The sequence below is a fragment of the Prionailurus bengalensis genome, chromosome C1 (genome assembly GCF_016509475.1).
Source record: "Prionailurus bengalensis isolate Pbe53 chromosome C1, Fcat_Pben_1.1_paternal_pri, whole genome shotgun sequence".
NCBI lineage: Eukaryota > Metazoa > Chordata > Mammalia > Carnivora > Felidae > Prionailurus > Prionailurus bengalensis.
In genome coordinates this window covers 101,473,187-101,500,937 of record NC_057345.1, presented here as the reverse complement: position 1 = coordinate 101,500,937, position 27,751 = coordinate 101,473,187, and the positions used below count along the sequence as shown (strand labels likewise).

Below are 27,751 nucleotides of genomic sequence, written 5' to 3'. Positions count from 1 at the left end.
ATTCTAACTGTGCTTTTCATTTGTGGATGCAAATAACCAGTCCATATTTTCTTGGATATTTTCAGCATATTTTTTGTGTAAAAGCAGAACAATTCTTTCTCTTTCTGGCTTCTCTACTTAGGAGAAGTACTTGCCTTATTTTCCAGAGAACTAGAATTGGAGAGAAGGCAGTTAAGAACCATGGAGCGATGGTACCGGTAGACCTTTCTTAAAACAACTCAAAATTAAAAGCACCTACATTTGATAAGGCATTATGAGGAAGCCACAAACAACCCAGAGCCCGCTCCAAAGGAGGCACGAAGAGAAATTAGGGTAACTTTCACAGACGTTTTACAGCTTACTCCAGTTGAAACCCCCAAACACTGGAAACCAGCCAACGTAATGCCATTGTGTGTGTGTGTTTTGTTTTAAAAGAAAGACCAGAGGGACATGCCAGGAAATTACAGGCTGGTTAGTTTTGATTCAGTTGTGGTTAAAATCTTCAAAAACTATTTTGAGAAATCAAACAGAGGAAGAGCAGGAACTCAGTTTAGAGGGACCCGTGTGGTTTCAGGAATGGAATAACTTGCCTCACTAACTGGATGGAATTCTTTGAAGCAGGATTATCAAAATGAGGGTACTACCAACAAAACCATTGCATCCAAAGAGCTACGAAATTCAGCAATTCCGGGTAAATAATAAATGACTCCCTGGCTAACTGATCTGTAGAAAGAAGTGTTTTCCTCATTGGAATGCTTTTAATTAATGAAAACTGTTTATGGATTTCAGGAAAAAATGTAAAGAAACACGCATATTTAGAAGAGAATAGTAACTTTAAATATGAGCAGCTGTAGTTATAACAGCTAATGATAATATTTAGCTACCGTTATTGACTCTTTGGCATTATACTAAGCTCTTTACACATGTTATATCATTTAATCTTTGAAATGACTTTATGAGGTACGGAGTATTATTCTTGATTTGCAGATGGGAAAACTGAAGGTGTGAAAAGTTAAGTAACTTTCCCCAGGTTAAATAGCTACTCAGAGGTGATGCTGGGATTCAAATCCAAAACTATCTGACGCTATGTTCTTAACCACCGTACAGACACCTTCCGAATGTGTCTCCTTAGCTGTGCAAAATGGCACCCTTGGCCCACAGTCAAGAGTGCTGGCCCTAAGGTATTTCCCTGTAGGATCAATGGCTTTGCTCAGTGATCTACCAACAACTGTCTGGTCCCACTAATTACATCACATACAACATCCCGAGGTAAAGTGTGAGGACAAGCCAAGGAAAGGAACAACGCTTACCAAAAACAAAGTCCACACAGAGCTCACCAACCACCAATTCCCAAGGGAATTCTGATTTCATTTCTGGCCCCGCCCCACTGCCCGGAAATGACCTGGTCTCTGGGAAAATCTCTTAGAACTAAACTCCCTGAGATTATTCCAAACATCCTCACCCCTCTCTCCGCCCTTCTGGAACAACACCGGCTGATCCACTGTTAATGCCTCTGAATCACACAGAATCCTGCAAGAGACAGACAATCAGATAGACATCAGACCCACTCCCTCACTGCCACCAGTCATAGAAAATGTCCACGTTCCAATTCTGTGGATTCCAGTTCTGAAAATGGCAATATGGCACCCCAGGACATTCCGCAGGGTTCTGAAGATTGCGTTATCTGGTCAAGTAAACCCACTACATTCCTGGACTTATGTCTTCTACACAACAGCAGCTCCCTAGAAAAGTAAGCAACTAACTCGACCCCATGCATTATATTTTCTATTTGTCAGGGGAGCAGGGAGAAGAGCAGAAGGGAAAGAATATATAGGAAATATAGAAAAGAAAAAAACAACATATTCATAATGCCGTAACACTACTACAAGTAATGTTAACATTCTGATATGTTTCTTTTTTTTTCTTTCTGTGAATTTGTTCCTTTACATAATCGTTGTAAATTAAAATATATCATAATTTTACTTATTACCACAGCAGCCACACCTATCATTATTATTGGTTGTAGGATATTCTATTGACTACTATAATTTTCTTAACCATTCCTCTATCATTGAACATTTCAGTTATTTCCATATTTTTATAATAAGTAATGTGATGAACAACTTTATAGTATAGAACTCTTTATATTTTGGATAATTTCCTTAGCATTGGCTTATATAAATGGATTAATATGGCCTCAAAGTCCATTACCTGTGTTTCCAAAGTAAGTTCTAGAACCATTTAGACCCAGTTTTTCATTAAAAAAAAAAAAAAGGCCCCCCTGGTCAAAAGAACTTGGAAATCACTGTGTGTTATACAGAACTCTTAGAGATTTAACAGCACATTAGCTTATTAAAGATAGAGGAGTTTTGTGAAAATAAATCTGTTTAATATTGTTTAATCTACTGTCTCTCAAACGTATCTGACTGCATAGATTTCTTTCAGCCCGCCTATTGTTCTCTTATCATCTGTAACCAATAAAATAGTTCGCTTGTGAGACGGTGATCTCTTGAAAGAGAACTAAAGTAGCATTCAGAAGACAGACCTAGTTTCTCATAAGCCACGTAATAAGAATGACTTAGTCACTTAACTGCCATGAGCATGTTTTCTTATCTATATCCCTAACAATAGTATTGTGGGAATCTGACGATAGAGCATATGTGAGATCACAAAGTACCACACAAATCTAGATGTGCTGTTACCTATAAAAATGAGATGAAGTAGAGCTATTTACCAGCAGTTCCACTGACTTTTACCACTTGGTTCCCTTTTATTGTGATAACATAACAAATACCTGTCACGGTATTTGAAGGCATTTGAATCTTGACATCAAGAGTCATTTAGAAAGTTAAATACAATCTAAAATATTTGGAAGCATCAAATAATTAGGTTGCCCTGTTAGAGAGAGGGACAGTTTTTGTGTTTTTCCCTCTTAAAAAGTGAGAATAACAAGATTGAGGACACGGGGTAAGTGCCACTTGATACTCAACTAAATATGCGAAATGCTAATAGTTCTTTGGTTGTTGCTAAAACAAGAGCCTCACATCTGCTATGTAGCTTAGCCAGTTAAGAAATCTCTGTGCCTATCCACAGCCTTCTCACAGTAGGAGGCATCCAGATGCTTTTTGTGCACACTGCATTTTAAAGAAAATGGACTCTGTAACGAACTTGACCTTTCCTTCATATGCTGGGGAACATGTTTTCCCCAAACATGGTGGAAAGAGGGGACTTTTGGATACGCCCCCTCCTAGTTTTTGTCTTGAGTTGGCAAGGATTCCCTCTTGAGTTACGTTTTGTGCAGATGACCATAGAATGGGATTATGCAAGCTGCAATACACAGAAGCAAGCAAGAAAAGTTGGTGTGAACAAATTTCAGTTTGTGATTTAGGAAGGGGTCAACTCTGGTGAATGCTCAGCTAATCTGGTTCACTTCCTGCCACCCCCTAGCCCCGGATCTCAAGGCATATACTCATAGGGGGAGGAGCTTACTCAGGATATGAGAGAATAGAAGAAAAGGGAAGAAGACAGGAGGTGATTTTGCTATGATGGGGGCTTGGTAGAAAAGGATATTTTGCTTTTTGACCAAAGTAGAATTCTGCGGCCCAAGCAGTCAACATTGTCAAGAATCTCAGGGACAAAGAGACTGTCCTGGTTCAGTTCAAGTATGGAGGGTTGGAGGCGTGAGGAACAGAGGGAATATAGGATAAAGTAGGTAGACGACAGCTAGAGTCAGACATGGGGAAGCAGAAGGGACTGGGTAGGGCACCATGTTCAGAAATCCACCAAGGATTTCTCTGCCTGGATCTGGAAGCCAGAATAACCTGGGTACTTCCATTAGCTTTGTCCTCTGCCGTATGATGTCTCTGCACCAGGAAAGTACATACATAGTTGCTCTACTTGGGAAATTCTTAATGTAGTAATTCTTCTTGAAATTCTACCAATTGAAGATGCATCATTGATAAAGGAAAATGCAGAAGACTGAGTTGTATAGAGAGAACAATAACAATGATGTTATAACGGCGCATAAACCTGATTTGAAAGAATGCGTTAAATATCTCCTTCACTCATCTTCTCTGGTGATTTTTGTTAGATCGCTATATTCTTTCAAATGTTTCAATAATGATGATTTTTATAGTTAAAAAAAGCTTTTTCAAGAAATGAATCAGGATTTATAGGTATTTTTTAGATTCTTTTGTAAAAGGAAGGAGGTAAATATTGATAATTTCAGCACTCAACAGGAAGAATGGGTGGGGAAGGGAGAGCTATGGAGAATCAAAAGAGCATCCAGGAAATAGTATTATTTAGCCCCTGGAAAGACACAGTAGAAAGACAGACCATCTCTATGGCCTAACAGGACCACAGAAATAAAATGAATTTAGGGTTTGAGGTTAAACTGGCTTGTGTCTCTTCCATAGCAGTGTCTGAGGGCAAACCGTGTGTCTTAATTTATCCAACATGAACAAAATTACTCATCTTGCAGGCTGCATTTTGAGAACCAGTTAAAGATGATGATGTCTGGAAAGCACCTATCATACCACACAGCTAAGTCTCTCTACTTTATTGCTTATTTTAAATTTTGGTTGTGATCAGTCCTGCCTTCTCTGGGGTGCCAAGAAACCTTACAGAAGAAAGGGCTCAGGGAGTTCTTTACCTTATAGAACTCCAACCTTGCCAAAGAGTTGGGATGGGAACTATGTCATTACACAGGCTCCCAAACACCCCTAGGAAAGCCAGCAGGGCTAGAGGGCCCTCCTAACAGGAAAAGGATAAAGAAACTAGTTTTAAACTTCCTCTGTATTCAGCAGTATTTGTTTGGAATGACAGGATAAATGAATGGATGCATGACTATATAAATGTTTAGTCTTCTGGGTGAACTTTAGAATAATGTCACCTGAAACAGTTTCTTCTTTTCCGTTCTAAAGCTCACCCTGAGATTTTATTTAAAATTGCAGTTGTGGAAGTTTCTGGAAGATTGTGATGGCAAAGTTAGGACTTTGGGGCAAGTCCTCTGGGGCAAGGCTCACTGTCCACCAAGGAGCTGCACGGGAGTGTTTCACTTCAGTAGATTTACCATCATCCAAGTGTGGCTGTTTGAGCTCCAGCATGAGCCTCGCCAATGCCTCTGAGCTAATTGGACTCAGGGGCACTGATTTGTGCTCTGGTTTCATTTTAAATTAACAATCTTAAAATTTCCAATAAGCTCTCAACACTGGCAGGGATTTCTACCATATTTCTTCAGTCAGCCTGACCTCCCAGTTTCTGACACGACTCATGTTACAGTCTCTGTTCAAAACCTCTTCCCTCGTACCTGCCTGTGCTCGGCCAGTAACCGTGCCTCACCCTTCACCTGAAAAAACGGAAACGTTCCCTCAGCACCATCGAGACCTCTCGCTCTCTTGAACCCACACTCAGCCAACCCCCTTCTTGCTCTTATTAAACTGAGAAGTTGCCTCTCTTCCTATGAAAGGAAGTTGGCATGTTCTTTTGATCTTTTCCCACCTTACCTCCTCGAGGACTTTAGCCTCCCCCATATCTGCAGTGTCTCCCTCTCTACTGGGTCGTTCCATCAGATTGCAAACACATCTCCTGACTTGGCATAGATACATACACACCTGGACCTCATACTCTCCTGCCGCTCACTTACCCACTAACATCTCAAGAACGCTCACCCAGGGCATTTCGTGTCTTCCATTCAGTTCATCACTATGTATATGTGACCCACATCCAAACATGTGACTCCAGCCATATCTCTCTTCTCAGAGGAGAATGTGTGTATTTGCCTGCCTCCTGACATTTTGGGGCATCTCAAAGTTAACGTGATTTTCTGAAAAGTTTGCTTACCTCCAGTAAAAGCCATTTCTTGCTCCAACGTCTCTATCATCTAAGTCCCTATTAGGTCTTTTCTAGACCATCGCTAGAGACTCCCTTCCTAGACTTCCTGTTCCCTATCTTGACGAATCGTAGTACTTCTCTGCTTGAAACTCTCTGTGGTCTTCCCGTTGCATTTTTAATAAAATACGAACTTGTCAACCCCACCTGTGGCATCCACTTTGCCTTTTTCTTGCTTCTCATGTGGAAGACTCCTCATCTTTCAGGTCTTCATTCAAATGTCACCTCCTCAGAAAGGTCCTCCGTCACCCACTTAAAGGTTTCCCCAACTGCGTGCCTATGACTACATTGGGTTTTATCCTTCATAAAAGTCATGGAACTTTGTTGTTATATTTTTACCTATTTTTGTATGTGCTTTTTTCCTCTTTCTACCCCAGTAGACTAGGAGCTCAAGGGGACAAGCCCCGCCATATTTTATGCACCAGTTTATATCTGGTGCAGAATGAAATGCTGGGGCTTTTCAGACCTCTGCACCTTACCTTGTGCACTCCTGGCTGCCTCCACCCAAGGCTAGTAGTGACATCTACAGCCTTTCCTGATGCTTCCCTCTGCTGCTGAGGAGGGGGAGTTTCCCTACCAGTAGAGCTATAGGACCCAGGCCTGCATGGAGAATCCATAGGTACCTCTGACGCTTCTTCTGGCTGCCAAAGCTACACTGTTCTCTGGAACCCTCGACATCCAGAAGACACATGGAGTAGAGAAATGCTTCTCTCCCCTTCTGTGTTACATTCTGTTAGCCGGACGCCGAAACAACATATCTTCTGTCTCTAATGTTTTAGAATGGAGTTTTTCAAATTTGATTTCATAACCTCAGGAAAATACAGAGCCCAGATGCTGCTACAATAATTTTCTTTTGTTTCCAATTGCATTGATTATGGGAAAAACAAGCAATAGAAGCATATTCTGGATCTTCCGTATGGCCACCTTATGACCCAGAGAGAGTCATAAGAGAGACAGAGAGAGACAGAACGCAAACAGGGGAGGGGCAGAGAGAGAGGGAGACACAGAATCCGAAGCAGGCTCCCAGCTCTGAACTGTCGGCACGGAGCCCGACTTGGGGCGCGAACCCACGGACAGCGAGATCATGACCTGAGCCGAAGCCGGATGCTTAACCAACTGAGACGCTAGGCACCCCGTGTTTTGTTTTATTTTTAATGAGCAAACAACCTCTCTCTAAGACTCGCACAGAGACTCCCCAGGGTTAGGCTGCAAGATAAACCTAAGATACTGCCATCATGAGGTACTCTGAATCCCCCACTCGCCTTACCCCCGACAACTGTGGTAGTTTATATGCCCATGCTTGACTCTCCCTTAGGATGAATTCTCTTCTAGAAGACCACTTGTGTAAACAGTCTCCTGGCACCCACCCCTCAGTCCTCATAGGATATGTGCCTTATCCCAACCTAGGCCCAACCTGGGATTGCCACTATCCTGCTTGAAGAATGAATACATGAAAAGTAAATGAGTAAACAAGCAATTGAATGAAATAAACCCAACCGTAGAAAAGCCATTGCTTGCACACTATATGATTTGGAGAAAAAGTATTCTCTTTTTCCAGGTAATAGAAGATCGTTTCAAGATAGAAAAGGATAAAGGGAAAGCAAAATCTCCCAAGGAGAAGAAGTCCTCAAGTGCCAAGGTTGCCAAAGGGAAGGGAAAGGATCCTCCTGAGGCGAACACAGCGGTGAAGAAGACCACACAGCTAAAACGGAGAGGGGAAGACGATGACGCTAGACCTTACATTGGTCGGTGACATGCCCTCCTGTGGGCTACCTTTCCCTTCCTGCCTTCCAATCTACAAATTAGCTTGAGAAAGCATTCCAATAACGATGCTTAATCTTTCACTCTTTATGAAACCACAAATCACACACTACCCATGATACCCTAATCGAAAAATATTGCTCTGTAGCAGTTCATTTGTGTTTTCAGCAAATATTTATTTAGCTCAGGTCTTGTTGCTGTGGGCAACATTGTCATAATGCGAATAGGAAGTCACGAGCTGAGTGTGCTACCACCAAATAGCTTCCTACCTTGTTGGGGGCATTTTAAAAAGTCAGACATAATTATGAGACAAACTAGAAAGTGACTGGGCTAACAAACTAGAAAGTGTTGTAATGAGTGAAATACGGTGGCGATAAAATCAGACCAGTGAATTTGGGACTCACACAGAGCACACAGTTTCCTGACCTGACCTCAGCTTCTCCTGCTATTAGTTTCTCTTAGGGCAACTAGAATTTCCTTTCATTTTTGATTATTGATATAAAGCTGGTTTGACCCGTGCAGCCTATGAGTAATTCACTGCCACCATCACTTGAACCCAGATGGAGCTTCCTGTTATTATTTGCATTGCATTCAAACGAGGTGGCAGGCCTTTACATCCTTTATCAATTTGCCTCTCCTGGCGTATCTCTGCTCTAAATCCACTAGACCTAGAAGCTATGATATTATGGATTCGGTAGATAATATCAACACTGATTCGTTTAGTGATAGGAGAAAAATTATTGCTTAAAAACGAAAAGTTTGTGCATGCTGCATTATTTGTAAATTTATCTTCACAGGCTATTGTGGGATTTAATGTTTTCACATACCATCTGGCATGAATATTAAAGTACAACAATTATTTTTACCCCTCAGAATCTCACAGTCAAGGATAAACTCATATTTTAACATTAATAAAAACAGTGTAATGAGGGCTAAGCAGAGGAGGGACATTTAGGAGGGTGCACAACGTATATTTTAAAAATTTAGTGCAATAAGTATATAATTGCTACGTAACCCATACTCAGCATTCACACCTATTGACATAAATACACAGAATACTTTGGTAGGGGGCATGTCCATATTCGATATTTCCCTCTCCTGTAAACACCTCTACTTATAAAATACCACAAAGCTGCAGCCACTCGTAATTCAGGAGTAAAGCCAGATGTTGCTCAAAAGAGGTTGAACCCCCCCCCCCCAAATTACAGCCCACAGCCTAAACCTTTTCTTTTTACAAAAACCCGAGCACACATTTTCCATGACCACAGGCCCCACGTATGTTTGTCCTTCTATTATGACTCTATCTCATTTACAAAAGTGATTTAATATTTTGTAAAATGGCCACAGCCTTTTCACTGGAAGGGTAATAATGAAAACCAGTCAACATGACTGCATTCCGGCCAACTGGACTGTTTTTGGCAAGCCGGAGGTATTATAAACGCATGCATAATGTATGTAGCCATTGAACTGGCTGAGTGCAACCTGTTCTCTTTTAAAATGACGGCTGCTCTTTTTTTATGGTATTTTGAACAGACGATGAGCCAGATGATGGTGCCCAACATTACATTATAGTCGTGGGCTTCAACAATCCTCAGCTATTAGCGATTATGACTGAGCTTGGCATTCCCATAAGCAGCGTGATTAAAATATCTTCAGAGAATTATGAGCCTCTGCAGACACACCTGGCAACAGTTAGCCAGCAGCAGGAAGTTCTTCTTCAGCCAGAAGGTATGCAGTCTGCTACACAACCCGCTGAATCTTTCAGTATCACCCACTGTCTGTAAAGTACAAATAGATTTTTCTGTCCAAAAAAATAGTCATGCAATAATACATTCATTGTTAAACCCTTTTAAGGCTCTGATTCGCTGTTTATGCTGCTTGCCCTAGGCAGGTGCTGTAAATTTTACGAATTAAGATTGTATTCTCTTTATACCCCTGTGTAGCCACAGAGAACACGGACTGTGGGTCGGAAGACTTGGTTATCTGACTACCTTTCTCAGGGACAGTTCATCTAGAACTTTCACCTGAAGTGTGGGCTAGAAAAGATCGACTGTAGCTAATGGGTTCTTCCAGAAGCCACAGGCATGACATGGCCCACGGGAGGTCATAGCTTTGGATTCTTGGTGTGTTTTGCTTCTGGCTTATTGTGATAAATCAGAGAGAGCACTCTATCTTCCAAGCCTTAGACTATGAAGCTATAGAGTGAAGGCCCTACCACACTGCCATTCACACATTTGGAGTCACGGGATCTTCATCCAAGGGAGTCGTGCCAGAATGCCGCTGTGGGAAGGGAACTGAAAGTCACTGGACCCTTTAGCGATAGAACAGGGATTCTGTGTAAGCCTGCGTGACCTGAAAGTCCAAGAGTTTCTGCCACCTTCTGTTGCTTTTATTGTTATTTACTAATAATACCATTTGCACAGCATTTTGTAATCTGTATAGGGATTACAGATTATATTATATATTATATATGTTGTATAACCACATCCCAATTTCTAGAACACTATGTTTTGAAATTCTGCTGTTCCACATGAGAAATTTCTACCACTGATGATAATAAGAGTCACCATTTACTGGGCAGATGCCTCGGGACGGGGCTCAGTGCTAAGGGCTTTAAGTGCATCGATTTCTATAGTTGCTACAACCACCCTCAGAAGTGTGTTTTATTATGGCCGGTCCCCAACTCACAGTGGTTGGACTTAACAAATTTTCAACTTTACGATGGTGTGAAAGAGATTTGCATTCAGAAGAAACCTTACCTCGAAGTTGGAATTTTTATTTTTTTTCCTGGGCTAACAACATGCTGTATGATCCTCTTTTGTGATTCTGGATGGTGGCAGCTCCCGGTCTTCCACATAATCACGAGGGAAAACTACCGATACGCCGACGATCATTCTGTCCCACACAGTCATTCTGTTTCTCACTTTCAGTACAGTATTCGATAAATTACGTGAGATTTGCAACACTCTATTACAAAATAGGCTTTGTGTTAGATGATGTTGCCCAACTGTAGGGCTAATGTAAGTGTTCTGAGCATGTTTAAGGTAGGCCAAGCTAAGCTATGATGTGTATTATATGCACTTTCAAATTTTCAATGTATGATGTGTTTATTGGGATACAACCCCATCCTCATCATATGTCAAGTAGGATCTGTATTTCCATTTTACCAAAAGGACTCTCAGCCTTGAGGCAGCTATTAAGGAAAAGAGGTGAGATTCAAACCCAGATACTCCTGTCTGAAAGCATAGTTGTAACATTAAATAACTTATTATTGAAGCCAGTGAGAAAATGTCCCATAAGTCTGTAGCCTCTCTACAAAAAAAAAAAAAATTAATATATAGAAATAGAATCACAGAAAAATAGACTTTATAGTAGAATAACATCTTAGTAGCAGAACCCATTTAGTTATAGGTGTAATAAACATAAATATTATAGGCAAAATTTCGTGTGTAACTTTATGGGAATCGGTCATTATTTTACAGTCAGAGCATAAATGCTCAGAGAAGGCTCTAGCTATTTGAATGTGACCAAAAGTTACCTGAAGCATCAATCATTGACATGGTCTATTTTTAGCCATGTGGGAGGAAGAATTGGATCGCCAGCTTTTCTAACCCATTATGAAACAAACACACTAAGATGGTCAAACAGTGATTTGGCAGAAAAACTGCTCCTACACAGATGAGCTCTAAGGGTGATGGATATCTCGAGCATATTTAGCTCCACAAATGTGTGACCTTACCATAAGGTTTCTGGGCCTCAAGTGTCAAATGAAGGGGTGGGATGAGCTCGGGTTTAATATCAATTTCAGAAGTGAAATCCTCTGATTTCATAACTCTATAATCCAAGTCCAAAAGCTTCTCAAAATTATGTTTGTTTATTTGCCTTTTCTGATACCGCACAGACACCTTTCAATGCTTGTCACCCACCATGTCCACTTAAAGTGGGAAAAAATTCAACATTCTCATCTTGTTGTGTTAACATGTTGCTATGATTAGACATAAAGGCTGAAAACCTGAAGAAAGAGAATGCCATAAAAGAACTTGACATTTTCTGGAAATACCTGGAACCAATCCTGAATAATGAGAAACCTGAAACAAATCTCTTTGATGTTGCTCGACTGGAGTACGTGGTCAAGGCAGATGACTTTCCTTCTGACTGGGCAGACAGCGAGATGATGGTTAGTACACGCATTAGTGAGAGTGAATGGTTCGGCCATGTGGTAGTGTGGTTCCATTCATCACATCCACTCATTCCACCGACATTCACTGTGAATTGACTATGCACATGGCTTTGGGATAGACTCCACGGAATGTCCAGTGATGGTTGTAGCCTGGGTCTTTAGCTTTTAGTATATGGATTAATGGCAAAGAATAAGATGGAGACAGAGATGAAGGAAGGTAATTCTTCTATTTGGTGGCATGTGGCTTTGTCTCGTACTTTTAACGTGTTCTTGGCAGTAGAATTTCAATATATGGTGTGTTAATTGTGAAAATGGTAAATTTTACAGTTTTTTTCAAATTACATTATCTTCCTTTTTTTCATATGTCAGTCCCAAACATTGCTCTTCTAGGCCCTTAATTTTATTGCCAAAAGTGAATTTTCAATATATTTGGCCAACAGGGTCTATCCTAATGGGATAACTTGGACCCACCCCAACAATTAACAAGTATTTTCCGAGAGCATTTACTGGCCCCTGCTACTGAGGATCTTGCAGAGGCATGGCCAAAACCATGAAACAGAGAAGCAGTGTTCAAGTGCTCAGCTAGGTGAAATATACTCTAAGTTTCTGAATAATTTAGAAAAAGAAGAAATGGGGTGTATCAAAAAGTAATAGCAAAGGCTAGATACACGACGGTTTTTAAAAAAAAAAAAAAGAAGGTTGGGGCGCCTGGGTGGCGCAGTCGGTTAAGCGTCCGACTTCAGCCAGGTCACGATCTCGTGGTCCGTGAGTTCCAGCCCCGCGTCGGGCTCTGGGCTGATGGCTCAGAGCCTGGAGCCTATTTCCGGTTCTGTGTCTCCCTCTCTCTCTGCCCCTTCCCCGTTCATGCTCTGTCTCTCTCTGTCCCAAAAAATAAAGATAAACGTTGAAGAAAAAAAAAATTTTAAAAATAAATAAATAAATAAATAAAAGAAGGTTGAGTGACTACTTCTCACGGATGTTGTGGAAGATATCCAAGCATCCCTATCACAGAAAACTTCTCCAGTCTCTCTCTGGCCGACCCCCTGTTCCCACAAACAGGGGCCCAGAAGTGCTGAATTCCCTGCAGGGTGATATATTTCAGCATCAAGGGAGCTGAATTCCTAGGGAAAGCAGAGTCCTGGGGAGTGATGACACCAAGTGAGTGCTCTAAAGGGAGCTGGGCAAAGCAGGATACAGGGGGTCCGTGGGTGTCTGTGCACAGTGAGTATGGATAGCTAAAAAAAAGAAAACTGTATAAAAGGAGAGTAATATTGAAGCCTGGAACAGTTTCCAAGTCAAAGGATAGGCTGCCCATGGTCATGGGTTGGAGCATAAATATCTCTCACTGTGAGAGTCCCTGACTGTAGTGTCTTGACATGGATGTGCACATGGTAAGAAAAAACACTGAGGAGGAAGGCCCACATCTGCACTTTGAAGGGTGGACAAGATTGGAATAAGTAACAATGCGTAGATCAGCTTGAGTGATTAAGACTGTCAACATAAAGCAGGAAATGTCATAATTGTAGAAATAGAACACAGAAGTCTGAGACTTTGCCAATTGTAAGAATAAATATTAGCCCTGACCTATATATGGAGATGAAGCTGACCTTAGAGAGAATCTGTGGCTGAAGGCAGAGTTGTTCTAAGCAAAACTGGTTGCTACGAACTCCCTTGGCGTGGCCTCTTTCCACCCCTTCATCTAGACATCTCCATCTTTCCTGTTTTGTCTTTCACTTTTCTGCCTCCTAAACCTGAGTTCAGAAAAGAATCCACTGCCCTCTGTCCTGTACTGTTTCATGCCAAATTTGGTCAATATGCTTCTCTACCCTGGAGATGTTGGCATTCCAAGTAATGTAATACTATGATCATTCCCTCCTATTTTATGGGAATTCTGGATTATACCCAACAAGTATGAGATATGTTTGGGGAAGAAGCTATGTCTCTAGATATCCATGAAACCCCACCTCAAAGCCAGCTTCCTACTCTCTTTCTCCAATAGACCTTTTCTTCTCCTAAGAACATAAAATCTATGCCTAACAAAAACCCACATCTACAAATTTATGTTGGAGAAATAATCTTCCTGTCATCTGGGCCACATCCTGGTTGCATAACCTCTCAAGAACTTGCATACATTTTTGGTTCAATCAGGTGTAGGAGATATAATTCCTGAGCCATAATTCAGAGGAGGCAGTAAAAAGCATCTTCCAAGGCAGCTTCAGACCACTTGTCTTTCACTCTTGCTCTAGTTAGGGCTTTCTTCTTTGTGATTTCCTCACCCTCCAGGCATAGACTGAGAAGAGCTGAAATGTACTGAACCCAAAGTAGAGTACATTCCATTGATCTTCAGCACATAGATGTAAACACCAAGGTACCTAATCACAGCTTCAAAAGACCCAGAACCCTGCTTCCTCCTCCAGTGTCCACGATTTTCTGTTCATTAGAAGATTTTAATCCCTCCATTTTTAAAGAAAATGAACAGACTATTTTACTTCTTTAAAACATAGAGTAGGATAATTTAAATGGCAATTAAAGTTCAGAAATTTTTATGTTAAAAAAATAGTATCATCTCACTTGAAATACTAGAACATTCCTGACCTCAGAACTAGAACGTTAACACCGAGGATGTCTAGTCAGGCCTTGAAAGGAACAGTCAGGAATGAAAATATTCGGTTGTCTAGGGAGCCACTTATGGCTAGGGTGCCCAGCTGGACACACTGATCTCCTATCAATCAGTTTGCAAGTATTTATTGAATATCTTCTTCATGCCAGAGCTGTGGTCTGGGTCCAATTGCAGTAGTTTTTTTAGAGTCCATACATGCCTTTATAAGGTACCATTTGTACTGGCTGAATGACCCAGTATTGAGGATGATAGAGAAAGAGAGCCTTGAAAATGGTTTGGTAATGGACTTGGGTTCAAAAAGAAAGGTTTCATATCGAAGGACAATGTTCACATTAAAGTTTGGATCACCTGAGAAACCCAAGAGTACTAAATCTACTTCTCATAGAAGTAGACTAAATACATGGTATGGACACATGATGTCACACACTCAGCTATATGTGTAAGTTGGTAATGGCCTCATATCCAAAGCAGAAGCCAGCCAACGAGTCTTCTTCCTCTCTGGAAGAAGGAAAGCATTAGTACCTTTGTCTGCAAACAAGTCGGCTATATTTCTGCTGAACCAAGGTAACGAAAGCTTTACATCAAATAAATGCCCATCAAGAAGTGCTAACTGCTCACGTAAGACATCTGCAACATCTCAAGTTAAGACCTGGGTTGCTGACATAATTTTCTGGCTTTTAGCATGCGATTTGCTGTTTTATTTAAAAATGAATTAGCTAGTTAAGGTAAGGGATCATCAGGCAGAAGTCTTACCATATTTCTTATAAACACAAGCAAAAACTGTGTTTCTGTGCCAGAATTTAGGCAAAGAGTAGCATGTTGAAGCTTAACTGAAGAATGTTCAGTCATACAGTAGGCATGTGAATCCCAGACTGGCAACTCTGCCTTGAAGATGGGCAGAACTCAGCACTTCTCTGGACTCCCGCCAGACTGTGATTCACTAGCCCCCCAAGGAGTTATCTCATTCTACCTTACCTCTGTAACTCAGAGCTAAGATGAGCCCACTTAATTCTTCTTTGTTTTCAGGTAGGCACACCTAGTGATAACAGTGCTTTTCCAGTTCTAGAAATGAAAGCCCAGGTAATAGGGGTATCTGATCTACTACTTGCTTGCTTTCTAAATAACAAAACTTATGGGTATTATATACAGAAACTGTGGACTATCTATTTCTTAGGGTTTTTTCCCCCTGATGGTAGCACAGAACAGATATTGAAGTTACCTATCCAATATGGTGTTTTAGAAACTGAGACATCAGAGAATGCGCCATGTCACAGAAACTGATGAACAGGGTGTTTTTCACTTAGTTGAAGCATTAATTATATTCTTACGGTATTAGACATAAGGCCCTCCAAAGGGAACATTCCACATTATGGTGAACAAGACGGACAAGAAGGGTTCAACAAATAAAGACTCACTCACCATGGCTGGTATTCAGTGGTTTGGGGATGTGCTTGGTTTAGTTGTTAAGAGAGAAACAAACCATACATCGATTCCAACAACATAAAGCTAATAATTAACTATCATTAATTCTCTCACCTGTAGCTGGAATTGGGTACTGAAATTTTTGAAAATGTTGCCTGTTTGATGTATGACACCCTGGATTGGAAGAGGCAACACCAACACTATTTGGAAAGCATGCAGCTTATAAATATTCCACAAGTGGTTAGTGAGAAACCTCTCTTGGAAACCATGTCAGTTACTGAGGTAGGCACATCCTGGAATGTCTTCAGCGGGCTGAATGATGAACTGAACAACTTAATTGCCACATTTGTAAAACGTATGAAGGAAAAATTGTATAAATACTTGTAGGAAGGAAATACGGCCTTCTGGGATTTAAGAGGTAAGAGTGGGAACAAGGAGAGCTCCCCAAACACAGTCTAAAGGACACCTATGTGGTCAGGACTTTATGAAGCTCCCTAACTACCTGCACTCACTTTTAGCCCCTGGCACAATAATTAACACCTGAAACAAAGAGTGATATTGATAAGTTAATCACATTGTTTATTTAGCACCTAAAATAATGACCAAGACTCATCCCCTGTCCTCCTCATTGAGGTTGACTTTTAAGGAGGATGGCAGTCACGTTAACAGTGGTTTCAACAGAGCATGATGAGTGCTGTGAGAACAGCTCGGGCTGCGGTAGAAACACTAAAACATGGCACCCAATCTGATCTTGAGAGGAGCAGCAAGGGGAGAGGGAGGAGTCGGGAAAGCCTCACCCAGCAGGGTAAGTGATGTGGGTGAAGGCTGCGTGTGAACTGTCTACAGGAAAGCCTGATGGGGAAGGGACAGAAAGGTATTCTCAAGAAAGGGGCAAAGATGTACACACATATAGGGCCAAAGGAAAGAAGTATTAGCTCACAAGCCAGGACCACAGGGTGGGTCACAAGCCAGGACCACCATACTACCTGGTAGGTGCTCCCAGGTAGTATGTGCAAAATGGAGAACACGAACTCCTACTAAAGAGACAGGGGGAGGATGCCCTCTGGTGCTGAGTTAGAGAGTTTGGGTTGTACCCTGAAGGTTATGGGGGACCACTGACGGAGTTTAAAAGGGAGGGTGGAATGATTCTGAGTCACCCAGGGACCAGTGCCCTGTCTCCCCATCCCTTTCCTGGCAATTGCTCATTGGGCTCTGTTAGGGAAAATTGAAAAATGTCCATTAACCATTAACTTCTTCCCTCCCTCAGACAAAACCCTTTCATTTGATCCTAATATTAGCCAATGGTTATGTGGTGTGAACGTAAATATACAATCTCAGAATCCCGTCAGACCCCATCACGCCAGCATTTGATGAAAGAATCTCTCAGCTGGATACCTCAGTCATTTCTTTTGACTACTTCTTTTAGGCTCCACAACCTGTTGCTCCAACCCCTGGCAAGAAGAAAGCACAGTATGAGGAACCCCAAGCCCCACCATCAGGCATGTATGAAACCTGAAAACCAACATTGTGAGCTGGGGCTTTAAGGAATACTGACTAGCCTCCATATTGCCTTCAGACATCCCTCCACCTAAACATCCTGCATTTATTAGTGCATGGTCATAGTTTGAATTTATGGATCAAATTTTGATGGAAGAAATGGAGAACACATCTTAAGTGAGGAATGACATATTGTATATTTTACAGAAGCTTTCGTCTTCACAACTGAAGTAGACATGAGATATTACAATGACTTGCTGAATCCAATTCCAGAAGAATTCATTTCTGTGCCCCTGATACTGCACTGTATGCTGGAACAGGTAGGTGGATAGACGCCGAGGCTTTTTTCCCAGGTGGGTCACCTTGTCAGTCATTTCAACTCTCTTTGTTTGGGGTTTTAACTATTTTAAAACTACACACATAATACCTGAGTGCATTCTCCTTTATAAAGATTAGAACATTTTAGATAAAACTAAAGTTTGCTTTGACCATCTGTTTTAATATCCTTTCTTTTGCAATATTCTGGAACAATTTATATAACATTCCCTGAAGTTTCAGCAGACATGGCCTTGAAACTATCTGTGTCTTCTGTCACCTTTAAATTTATTTTTAAATTTACATCCAAGTTAGTTAGCGTATAGTGCAATAATGATTTCAGGAATAGGTTCCAGTGACTCATCCCCTATGTATAACACCCAGTGCTCATCCCGACAAGTGTCTTCCTTAATGCCCCTTACCCATTTAGCCCATCCCCTCACTCACAACCCCTCCAACAACCCAAAGTTTGTTCTCTGTATTTAAGAGTCTCTTATGTTTTATCTCCCTCCCTGTTTTATATTATTTTTGCTTCCCTTCTCTTATGTTCACCTGTTTTGTATCTTAAATTCCACATATGAACGAAGTCATATTATATTTGTCTTTCTCGGACTGACCAGTTTCGCCTAGCATAATACCCTCCAGTTCCATCCACATAATTGCAAATGGCAAGATTTCATTCTTTTTGATTGCAAAGTAATACTCCATTGCATATATATATATATATATAATATATATATATATATATACCCCACATCTTTATCCATTCATCCATCGATGGACATTTGGGCTCTTTCCATACTTTGGCTATTGTCGATAGCACTGCTATAAACATTAGGGTGCATCTGCTGCTTTGAAATAGCACACCTGTATCCCTTGGGTAAATACCTAGTAGTGCAGTTGCTGGGTTGTAGGGTAGTTTTATTTCTAACTCTTTGAGGAACCTCCATACTGTTTTCCAGAGTAGCTGCACCAGTTTGCATTCCCATCTGCAGTGCAAAAGGGATTCTCTTTCTCCACATCCTTGCCAATATCTGTTGTTGCCCGAGTTGTTAATTTTAGCCATTCTGACTGGTGTGAGGTGGTATCTCATTGTGTTTTTTTTAATGTTTATTTATTTTTGAGAGAGAGACAGAGCATGAGCTGGGGAGGGGCAGAGAGAGAGGGAGACACAGAATCTAAAGCAGGCTGTCAGCACAGAGCCCGACACAGGGCTCAAACCCATGAAGCATGAAATCATGACCTGAGCTGAAGTCAGACACTTAACCAACTGAGCCACCCAGGCGTCCCTCATTGTGGTTTTAATTTGTATTTCCCAGATGATGAGTGATGTTGAGCATTTTTTTTTCATGTATCTGTTAGCCATATGGATGTCTTCTTTGGAAAAGTGTCTGTTCATGTCTTTTTCCCATTTCTTCACTGGATTATTTGTTTTTTTGGGTGTTGAGTTCTTTATAGATTTTGGATACTAACCCTTTATCTGATATGTCATTTACAAATATCTTCTCCCATTCTGTTGGTTGCCTTCAAGTTTTGCTGATCGTTTCCTTTACTGTGCAGAAGGTTTTTATCTTGATGAGGCCCCAATAGTTCATTTTTACTTTTGTTTCCCTTGCCTCCAGAGACATGTTGAGTAAGAAGTTGCTGCGGCCAAGGACAAAGGGGTGTTTGCCTGCCTCTAGGATTTTGCTGGCTTCCTATCTTACATTTAGATCTTTCATCCATTTTGAGTTTATTTCCTGTGTATGGTATAAGAAAGTGGTCCAGGTTCACTTTTCTGCATGTCACTGTCCAGTTTTCCCAGCACAATTTGCTGAAGAGACTGTCTTTATTCATTTGGATATTCTTTCCTGCTTTGTCAAAGATTAGTTGGCCATACATTTGTGGCTCCACTTCTGGGTTCTCTATTGTGTCCCGTTGATCTAAGAGTCTGGTTTTTTTGTGCCAGAACCATACTGTCTTGATGATTACAGCTTTGTAGTGCATCTTGAAGTCCAGGATTCTGATGCCTCCAGCTTTGGTTTTCTTTTTCAGGATTGCTTTGACTATTTGGGGTCTTTTCTGGTTCCATACAAATTTTAGGATTTTCCAACTCTGTAAAGAATGCTGGTGTTGTTGTGATTGGGATAGCATTGAATATGTAGATTGCTTTGGGTAGTATTGACATTTTAACAATATTTGTTCTTCCAATCCGTGAGCATGGAATATTTCTCCATTTTTTTGTTTGTCTTCTTTAATGTCTTTCATAAGCTTTCTATAGTTTTCTGTGAATAGATTTTTCAACTCTTTGGTTAAGTTTATTCCTAGATATTTTATGGGTTTGGCTGCAATTGTGAATGGGATAGCTTCCTTGACTTCTCTTTTTGTTGCTTCATAATTGGTGTATAGAAATGCAACTGATTTCTCTGCATTGGTTTTATATCCTGCAACTTTGCTGAATTCATGGATCAGTTCTAGTAGTTTTTTGGTGGAATCTTTTGGGTTTTCCCTATAGAATTTCATGTCATCTGCAAAGAGTGTAAGTTTGACCTTGCTGATTTGGATGCTTTTATTCCTTTGGTTGCTGATGCTAGGGCTTCCAATACTATGTTGGATAACAGTGGTGAAAGTGGACATCCCTGTGGTGCTCCCGACCTTAGGGGGAAAGCTCTCAGTTTTTCCCCATTGAAGATGATTTAGCAGTGGGTCTTTCATATATGGCTTTTATGATCTTGGGGTATGATCCTTCTATCCCTACTTTCTTGAGGGTTTTTATCAAGAAAGGATGCTGTATTTTGTCAAATGCTTTCTCTGCATCTATTGAGAGGATCATGTGGTTCTTGTCCTTTCTTTTATTGATGTGATGTCTCACATTGATTGTTTTGTGGATATTGATCCAGCCCTGCATCCCGGGTATAAATCCCACTTGGTCATGGTGACTAATTATTTTAATGTATTGTTGGCTAGTATCTTGTTGAGGATTTTTGCATCCACGTTCATCAGGGAAATTGGTCTATAGTTCTCCTATTTAGTGGGGTCGTTGTCTGGTTTTGGAATCAAGGTAATGCTGGCTTCATAGAATGAGTTTGGAAGTTCTCCTTCCATTTCTATTTTTTGTAACAACTTCAAAAGAATAGGTGTTAACTCTTCTTTAAATGTTTGGTAGAGTTCCCCTGGAAAGCCCGCCGGCACTGGACTCTTGTTTTTTGGGAGATTGTTGATTACTAATTCAATTTCTTTACTGGTTATGGGTCTGTACAAATTTTCTATTTCTTCTTGTTTCAGTTTTGGTGGTTTACATGTTTCTAGGAATTTTTCCATTTCTTCCAGATTGCCCAATTTATTGACATATAATTGCTCATAATATTCTCTTATTATTGTTTGTATTTCTGCAGTGTTGGTTGTGATCTCTCCTCTTTCATTCTCGATTTTATTTATTTGGGTCCTTTCCTTTTTCTTTTTGATCATACTGGCTAGGGTTTATCAATTTTGTTAATTCTTTCAAAGAACCAGCTCCTGTTTTCCTTGATCTGTTATACTGTTTGTTTTGTTTTAGTTTCGATAGCATTGATTTCTGCTCTAATCTTTATTATTTCCTGTCTTCTGATAGTTTTGGGTTTTATTTGCTGTTCTTTTTCCAGCTCTTTAAGGTGTAAGGTTATGTTGTGTACCTGAGACCTTTCTTCCTTCTTTAGGAAGGCCTGGATTGCTATATACTTCCCTCTTATGACCACCTTTGCTGCATCCAGAAATTTTGGGCTGTGGTGTTATCATTTTCATTGGTTTCCATGTACTTTTTAATTTCCTCTTTGATTTCTTGCTTAGCCCATTCATTCTTTAGTAGGATGTTCTTTAGTCTTCAAGTATTTGTTGTCTTTCCCAATTTTTTCTTGTGGTTGATTTCAAGTTTTGTAGCGTTGTGGTCTGAAAATATGCACAGTATGATTTCAGTCTTCTTGTACTTTTTGAAGGCTGATTTGTGTCCCAGTATTTGATCTATTCTGGGGAAAGTTCCATGTGCACTTAAGAAGAATGTGTATTCTGCTGCTTTAAGATGAAATGTTCTGAATACATCTGTTAAGTCCATCCAATGCAGTGTGTCGTTCAAAGTCATTGTTTCCTTGTTGATTTTCTGTTTAGATGATCTTTCCCTTGACATAAGTGGGGTGTTGAAGTCCCCTACTATTATGGTATTATTATCAATGAGTTTCTATATGTTTGTGATTAATTGATTTATATATTTGGGTGTTTAACATTGGGGGCATAAATGTTTACAATTATAAGGTCTTCTTGATGGATATACCCCTTAATTATGACATAATGCCCTTCGTCACCTCTTGTTATAGTCTTTATTTTAAAATCTAGATTGTCTGATATAAGTATGGCTACTCTGGCTTTCTTTTGATGACCATTAGCATGATAGATGGTTCCCCATCCCTTACTTTCAATTTGGAGTTGTCTTTAGGTCTAAAACGGATCTCTTGTAAACAGCGTACAGATGGATCTTGTTTTCTTATCCATTCTGTTACCCTATGTCTTTTGATTGGAGCATTTAGTCCATTGACGTTTAGAGTGAACACTGAAATATATGAATTTATTGCTATTGTGTTGCCTGTAGAGTTTCTGGTGGTGTTCTCTGGTCCTTTCTACTCTTTGTTGCTGTTGGTCTTTTCTCCCTGAGTGACCCTTAAAATTTCTTGCAGGGCTGGTTTAGTGGTCACAAACTCCTTTAGTTTTTGTTTGTCTCAGAAACTTTTTATCTTTCCTTCTATTTTGAATGACGCTGTGCTGGATAAAGAATTCTTGGCTGCATATCTTTCCAATTCAGCACACTGAATATATCCTGCCATCCCTCTGGCCTGCCAAGGTTAAGGACTTTTTTTCTCTTGTTGCTTTCATGATTCTTTCCTTGTCTGTGTATTTTGTGAATTTGACTATGATATGTCTTGTTGATGGTCGGTTTTTGTTTTTGTTGAATGGGAGTTGAATGGGAGTTCTCTTCTACTCTTTTTTTCTTTCCTTCATCTTCTGGGACCCCTATTATTCAGATGTTATTCATTTTTAATGAGTGACTGAGTTCTCTAATTCTTTTGTTGTGCTCTTTTGACTTAGCTTCCCTCTTTTTTTTTTTTCTGATTCATTATTCTCCATAAGTTTGTCCTCTGTATCGCTGACTCACTGCTCTGTTTCATCCATCCTTGCTGCCATGGCATCCATTTGAGATTGCATCTCAGTTATAGCATTTTTAATTTCGTCCTGACTAGATTTTACTTTTTTTTTTAATCTCTGCAAAAAGAGATTCTGTGTTTTTTTCAACCCCAGCTAGTATTCTTATTATCATGATTCTAAATTCTGGTTCAGACATCTTGCTTGTATCTGTGTTGATTAAGTCCCTGGATGTCATTTCTTCCTATTCTTTATTTTGGGGTGAATACTTTTATTTTGTCATTTTGGAGGACGAAAAGTATTAATAATTTTATTAAATTATTTTTAACATTTAAAGAATTAATTTATTTTATTGAAAATTAAAAATTAAAAAATTAAAAACAAAAAATCAAATAAAGGATGCTAGATCCTAGGTGTGTTTTGGTCTGGTTGTTGAAAGAAGCTTGATAGAATAGAGAAAAAAAAAAAGAAAGAAAAGAAAAGGGAAAAAAAATGTTTGAAAATTTTATAAAATGAATACAATAAAATAGATAAAATGAAATGATGAAAGTAATTACAATTTTAAAAATATTATAAAAAATAAAATATATAGTAGAAAAAAATTAAAGGAAAATCTTTTATAAAAACGGAAAATAAAAATAATTTTTTCTCTTTCTATATTCAAGAATAAGAAAAGAAAAAGAAAAAATTTGAATAGATGGACCAGCGAACAGAATGAAATACAATTGAAGTTACATCCATGTTCCCCCAGAAGTCAAACTGTGAAGCACTTTATAACCCATAAACTTAGCAGGCGGAGAGACTTGTGGTGTTTCTCCAGAGGGTAGTTGGCACAGTTGGACAGGGCTTGGTGTAACAGCTCAATTCTCCACTAGATGGCGCTGCTTAGCTTAATGGGGTGGATCATTATGGATGAGTACGCCTGTATGTGCATGTACAGGAGAGGTGAAAATGGCGTCACCCAACTACCTAGTCTCTGGTATCAGAATTATGTGCTCTCGCCCACTGGCAATCAAGCACCCCTGCTTTGTCTTTGGCTTCCGTCCACTCCCTGCTTCTACACCATCTGCAACCAAGCAATCAGCCTGCCAGGTAGCATTTCCCTCCCAAGTTTTATCTCAGATGCAGCTGTGTTTCCAAACCCCTCACTTCTGAGGGCCCTATGGCTTTGACCTACTCCACCCCTCTGGAGGAGGGTCTCCCCAAGCAATGGCCAGGTGCCAGCCATCCCCAGGAACGTTCCTGCGACCGCACTGCTGTAGATGCCCAGAGACTGCCACTGGGTGCCAGCCCGACCCAGAAGAAGTTCACATGATTGTGTAGCACCAGCGTTTCAGGGATTATGGTAAATCACAACACACATCTGGCCCCAGGCTTCACTGCCCTTAATGTCCTTGTTCCAACATCAGCAAACATGGCTATTCTCCAGGGTCCACTGGAACCTTTGCCACACTGCCTCTACCAAATGTCCTCCCAGAAGGGGACCCACCTCTCCCCATGTGGCCCAAGGACCCCTGGGACCTTGCTGTCTTCTCCTGGGGATTTGCCCTTCCCACCAGAGTACTGCCAGGTATGGAGCTGAGGAATTTCAGACTCTGGGATCCCCTGTTTATAGAGTCCTAATGGTATTGAAACCCTTTCCTTTCTCCTTTCTCCCTTTCTTGTTAAGTCCCTTATGGGTGTTTCCACTCTTTCTCTTTCTCTCCAGCTGCTTTAGGGGGGAGTGCTTTTCCTATATTCTCCCCCTGTCTGCTCTTCTCTCCACAAGCAAAAACAGCTCCTTACCCTCCGCAGCTTCTCTCTCCCCCAGTTCACCTCTCTGCGCTGCATACATGCCTAGTTCTCTGGTTCAGGTTATGCAGATTGTTTTGTAAATCCTCAGATTAGTTTTCTAGTTGTGCAAGATGATTTGGTATAGATCTAGCTTCTGTTCAGGGAAGAGAGAAGCAAAAACCTTCCATGCTGCTCTGCCATCTTGTCCCCTCCCTCCTGTGTCTAGTGTTATTTTTTTTTAATTTTTTTTTCAACGTTTATTTATTTTTGGGACAGAGAGAGACAGAGCATGAACGGGGGAGGGGCAGAGAGAGAGGGAGACACAGAATCGGAAACAGGCTCCAGGCTCTGAGCCATCAGCCCAGAGCCTGACACGGGGCTCGAACTCACGGACCGCGAGATCGTGACCTGGCTGAAGTCGGACGCCCAACCGACTGCGCCACCCAGGCGCCCCTCTAGTGTTATTTTAATGAATGAGAAAGGGGAGGTAGACAGGAGGTTAATGGTCTTTGTCTTTAAAATTTCTTTTATACTTGTAGGTTTAATCAGGTTTTTCTCTTTTTCAGGCCAATTTTGATCATTAGTGTTTTTTAATAAACGTCCCCATTTTATTTGCGTTTTTAATATCAAATAAAGTTCTTTGTTCACTTACACACATTTTAAAGTTTCCTTTGCATCTGGTTATGTTCCTTTTCTATGACTGATGTTATTTATTTTACTCTTCTGTTTTCTTGATCATGGTTGTCAGTGGTATATCTATTGTATTGGTCTTTTCAAAGTAGTAGCATTTTGTTTCATTGACAACTTTCATTTTACTTTTTGTTTAATTAATTTCTTCATTTATCTTTATTATTTCCTTCTTTCTACTTTCTTCATTTTGTATTTCATTTGAATTGAAAGCTTATTTCATTTATTTTCAGGCTCTTTGCTTTACTTAAAGCTACACATTTCCTTTGAGTATTTCTTTGGCTGTATCTTGATGCTTTCAATCTATTCAGTTCTAAATCTTTTATTTTGCATTGTTTACTGTCAGTTCCGAATTTTATCGTGTTATGGGCCGTAAAGATGGTCTGCGTCTTAAAAAATGTTTTTTAATTTCCTGAACTTCCTGTGTGACCTGATATATGTGGTCAATTCTTGTGAGTTTTCTAGATGTATTTGAAAAGAGTTGTTATAAATTAACTCATTTAATCCTTAGAACAACCTTATGAAGCAGAAACTATTTTTGTTCCCCATTTTACAGGTAAGGAAACTGAGGCATAAAAAGGTTAAGTATCTTGTCCAGTGGTCAGTGTCAGAAATTGCTTTTAAACCCAGTCAATCTGAGTGGAAAAGTATTTTGATGGCTTCGCTTTTTGTCTTCTTTCTTCTAATGTTGTTTATAAATCTGATGTCAATCAGATACGTTTTCTTTGTAGGTAATCTGTTTTTTCTTTCTGGCAGCTATTAGAGTTTTCTCTTTATAATTCATAACACAAGGTATGTCCAGGTATGGCTTTGTTTGTTTTATTGTTGTCACTAATGCTCTAAAGGAGTATAATCTGGTTTCCCATTACATTCTGAATAATATAAAAAATTCCTTACACTGGCCCATAAAGCCCTAAAAACATGGTTCTGGCCTGATCTGTCATCTCATCTCCTGCCCCCACCCCCACCACACACACCCCTCATCATCCACATAGGCTTTCTGGGCTTTCGTCAAATACACTATTTAATTCCACCTTAGCTTTTTACTCCAACTCCTCTTCCTAGAAAGTTTTTGACCCTCATGACTGCAAAAGGGTGGATATTCCTGTCATTCACTCCCCAGTGGAAATGACATTCCATAGTCTTTCTCCCACCACCTGATCTAAAGGAATCCCCTGACAACACAGAGTGCTTGTTACCACATCACTTTGTTTAATCCTCTTATCAACAACTGCTCTTCTTAAAATAACTTACCTGCTTTGTGTCTTACCTACCTCCCCTCACTAGAATGTAAGCTCCATGCAAGCAGGGACCTAACTCTAATCTTGTTCATCGCCATATGCCCAGCACACAATAACCACATCTAACCCACAGCAGACACTGAATATGTATTTGCTGAATTAAATCTATCCTCGGGGTATCTAGGTGGCTGAGTTGGTTGAGCATCTGACTCTGGATTTCGGCTCAGGTCATGATCATTGTGAGATGGAGCCCTGTGTCAGGCTCTGCACCGATGGCATGGATCCTGCTTGGGATTCTCTGTCTCCCTCTCTCTGCCCCTCCCCCACCTCAAAAGTAAATAAAACATTTAATAAATAAATACATATATTCTCAAATATTATTTTTTCTATTAGTTTATCCATTTATTAGATGGATGTTGGAACTTCTGGTTTTTCCTCCTTGTCTTTTAAATTTTCTATAAATTTTATCTTCTTGGGAAATTCCAGCTTCACTTCCAACTAATTCATTCTTCAGTGGAGTCCAGTCTGCTATTGAAGTTTTTTCTCTAGGGTAAATGTTTTTAATTTATAAATTCTCCAATTTCTTTTTACAACTGCTTGTTATTGTCCTTAGTGCATGGATGTAACATATCCCTATACCCTTCTGAATATTCAAATGTTTATTTTAAAGTCCTTCTCAGATTCCATCATCTTTTACCTCCAAGATATATTTTATGTATGTTGACTGCTTAGATAAGCACACTCACAGTTGCCTTTCATTACCCCATTATGTTTCTGGAAGACCAGTAGTTTTATTATATTAATAAATTTGTAAAAGCTGAAAAGCCCTCTAGAGCTTGCAGTGTCATCATTTTATTTATCTTAGTCTTTCTTATTTTATTCAACTCAATCCAAAGCAAAAAATATGTATTAACCACCTGCTATATTTCAGGCACCAGCAGATGACCTCAGTTCCTCACACAGGAAGGCACCCAATCATAATACAGATAATACATAATACAGAAAAAAATACTTAATAATGGGATGGCAAAAAGGTGAAATATAAGAGGAATGGGATAGAATTTTCTAAGACAGAATATTAGAGGTTGACATTTCAGAGGTAGAATGGTTTTGAGTGGTCTTTTGTGATTGGAGTGGGTCCAAGAGACAATCGAAGGTAGAAAGTGGAGACATGAGTGGCTCTTTTGAAAGTAAGGAGTTGACAAAAGGTGATGGATATGAGGCTATTTTGTTATCCATCTA

General features: G+C 40.1%; 1 protein-coding gene across 1 annotated transcript in view; it reads left to right on the top strand.

Annotated features, from left to right (window-relative positions):
• Positions 1–27,751, top strand: part of SPAG17 (sperm associated antigen 17) — a 235,322-nt gene that overhangs the window by 70,293 nt on the left and 137,278 nt on the right. Inside the window, exons 5-10 of the mRNA XM_043575965.1 lie at positions 7,427–7,613; positions 9,163–9,357; positions 11,625–11,806; positions 15,972–16,133; positions 17,278–17,350; positions 17,556–17,668. Coding sequence (XP_043431900.1) covers positions 7,427–7,613; positions 9,163–9,357; positions 11,625–11,806; positions 15,972–16,133; positions 17,278–17,350; positions 17,556–17,668 — 912 coding nt within the window. The remainder of the gene's footprint in view (positions 1–7,426; positions 7,614–9,162; positions 9,358–11,624; positions 11,807–15,971; positions 16,134–17,277; positions 17,351–17,555; positions 17,669–27,751) is intronic.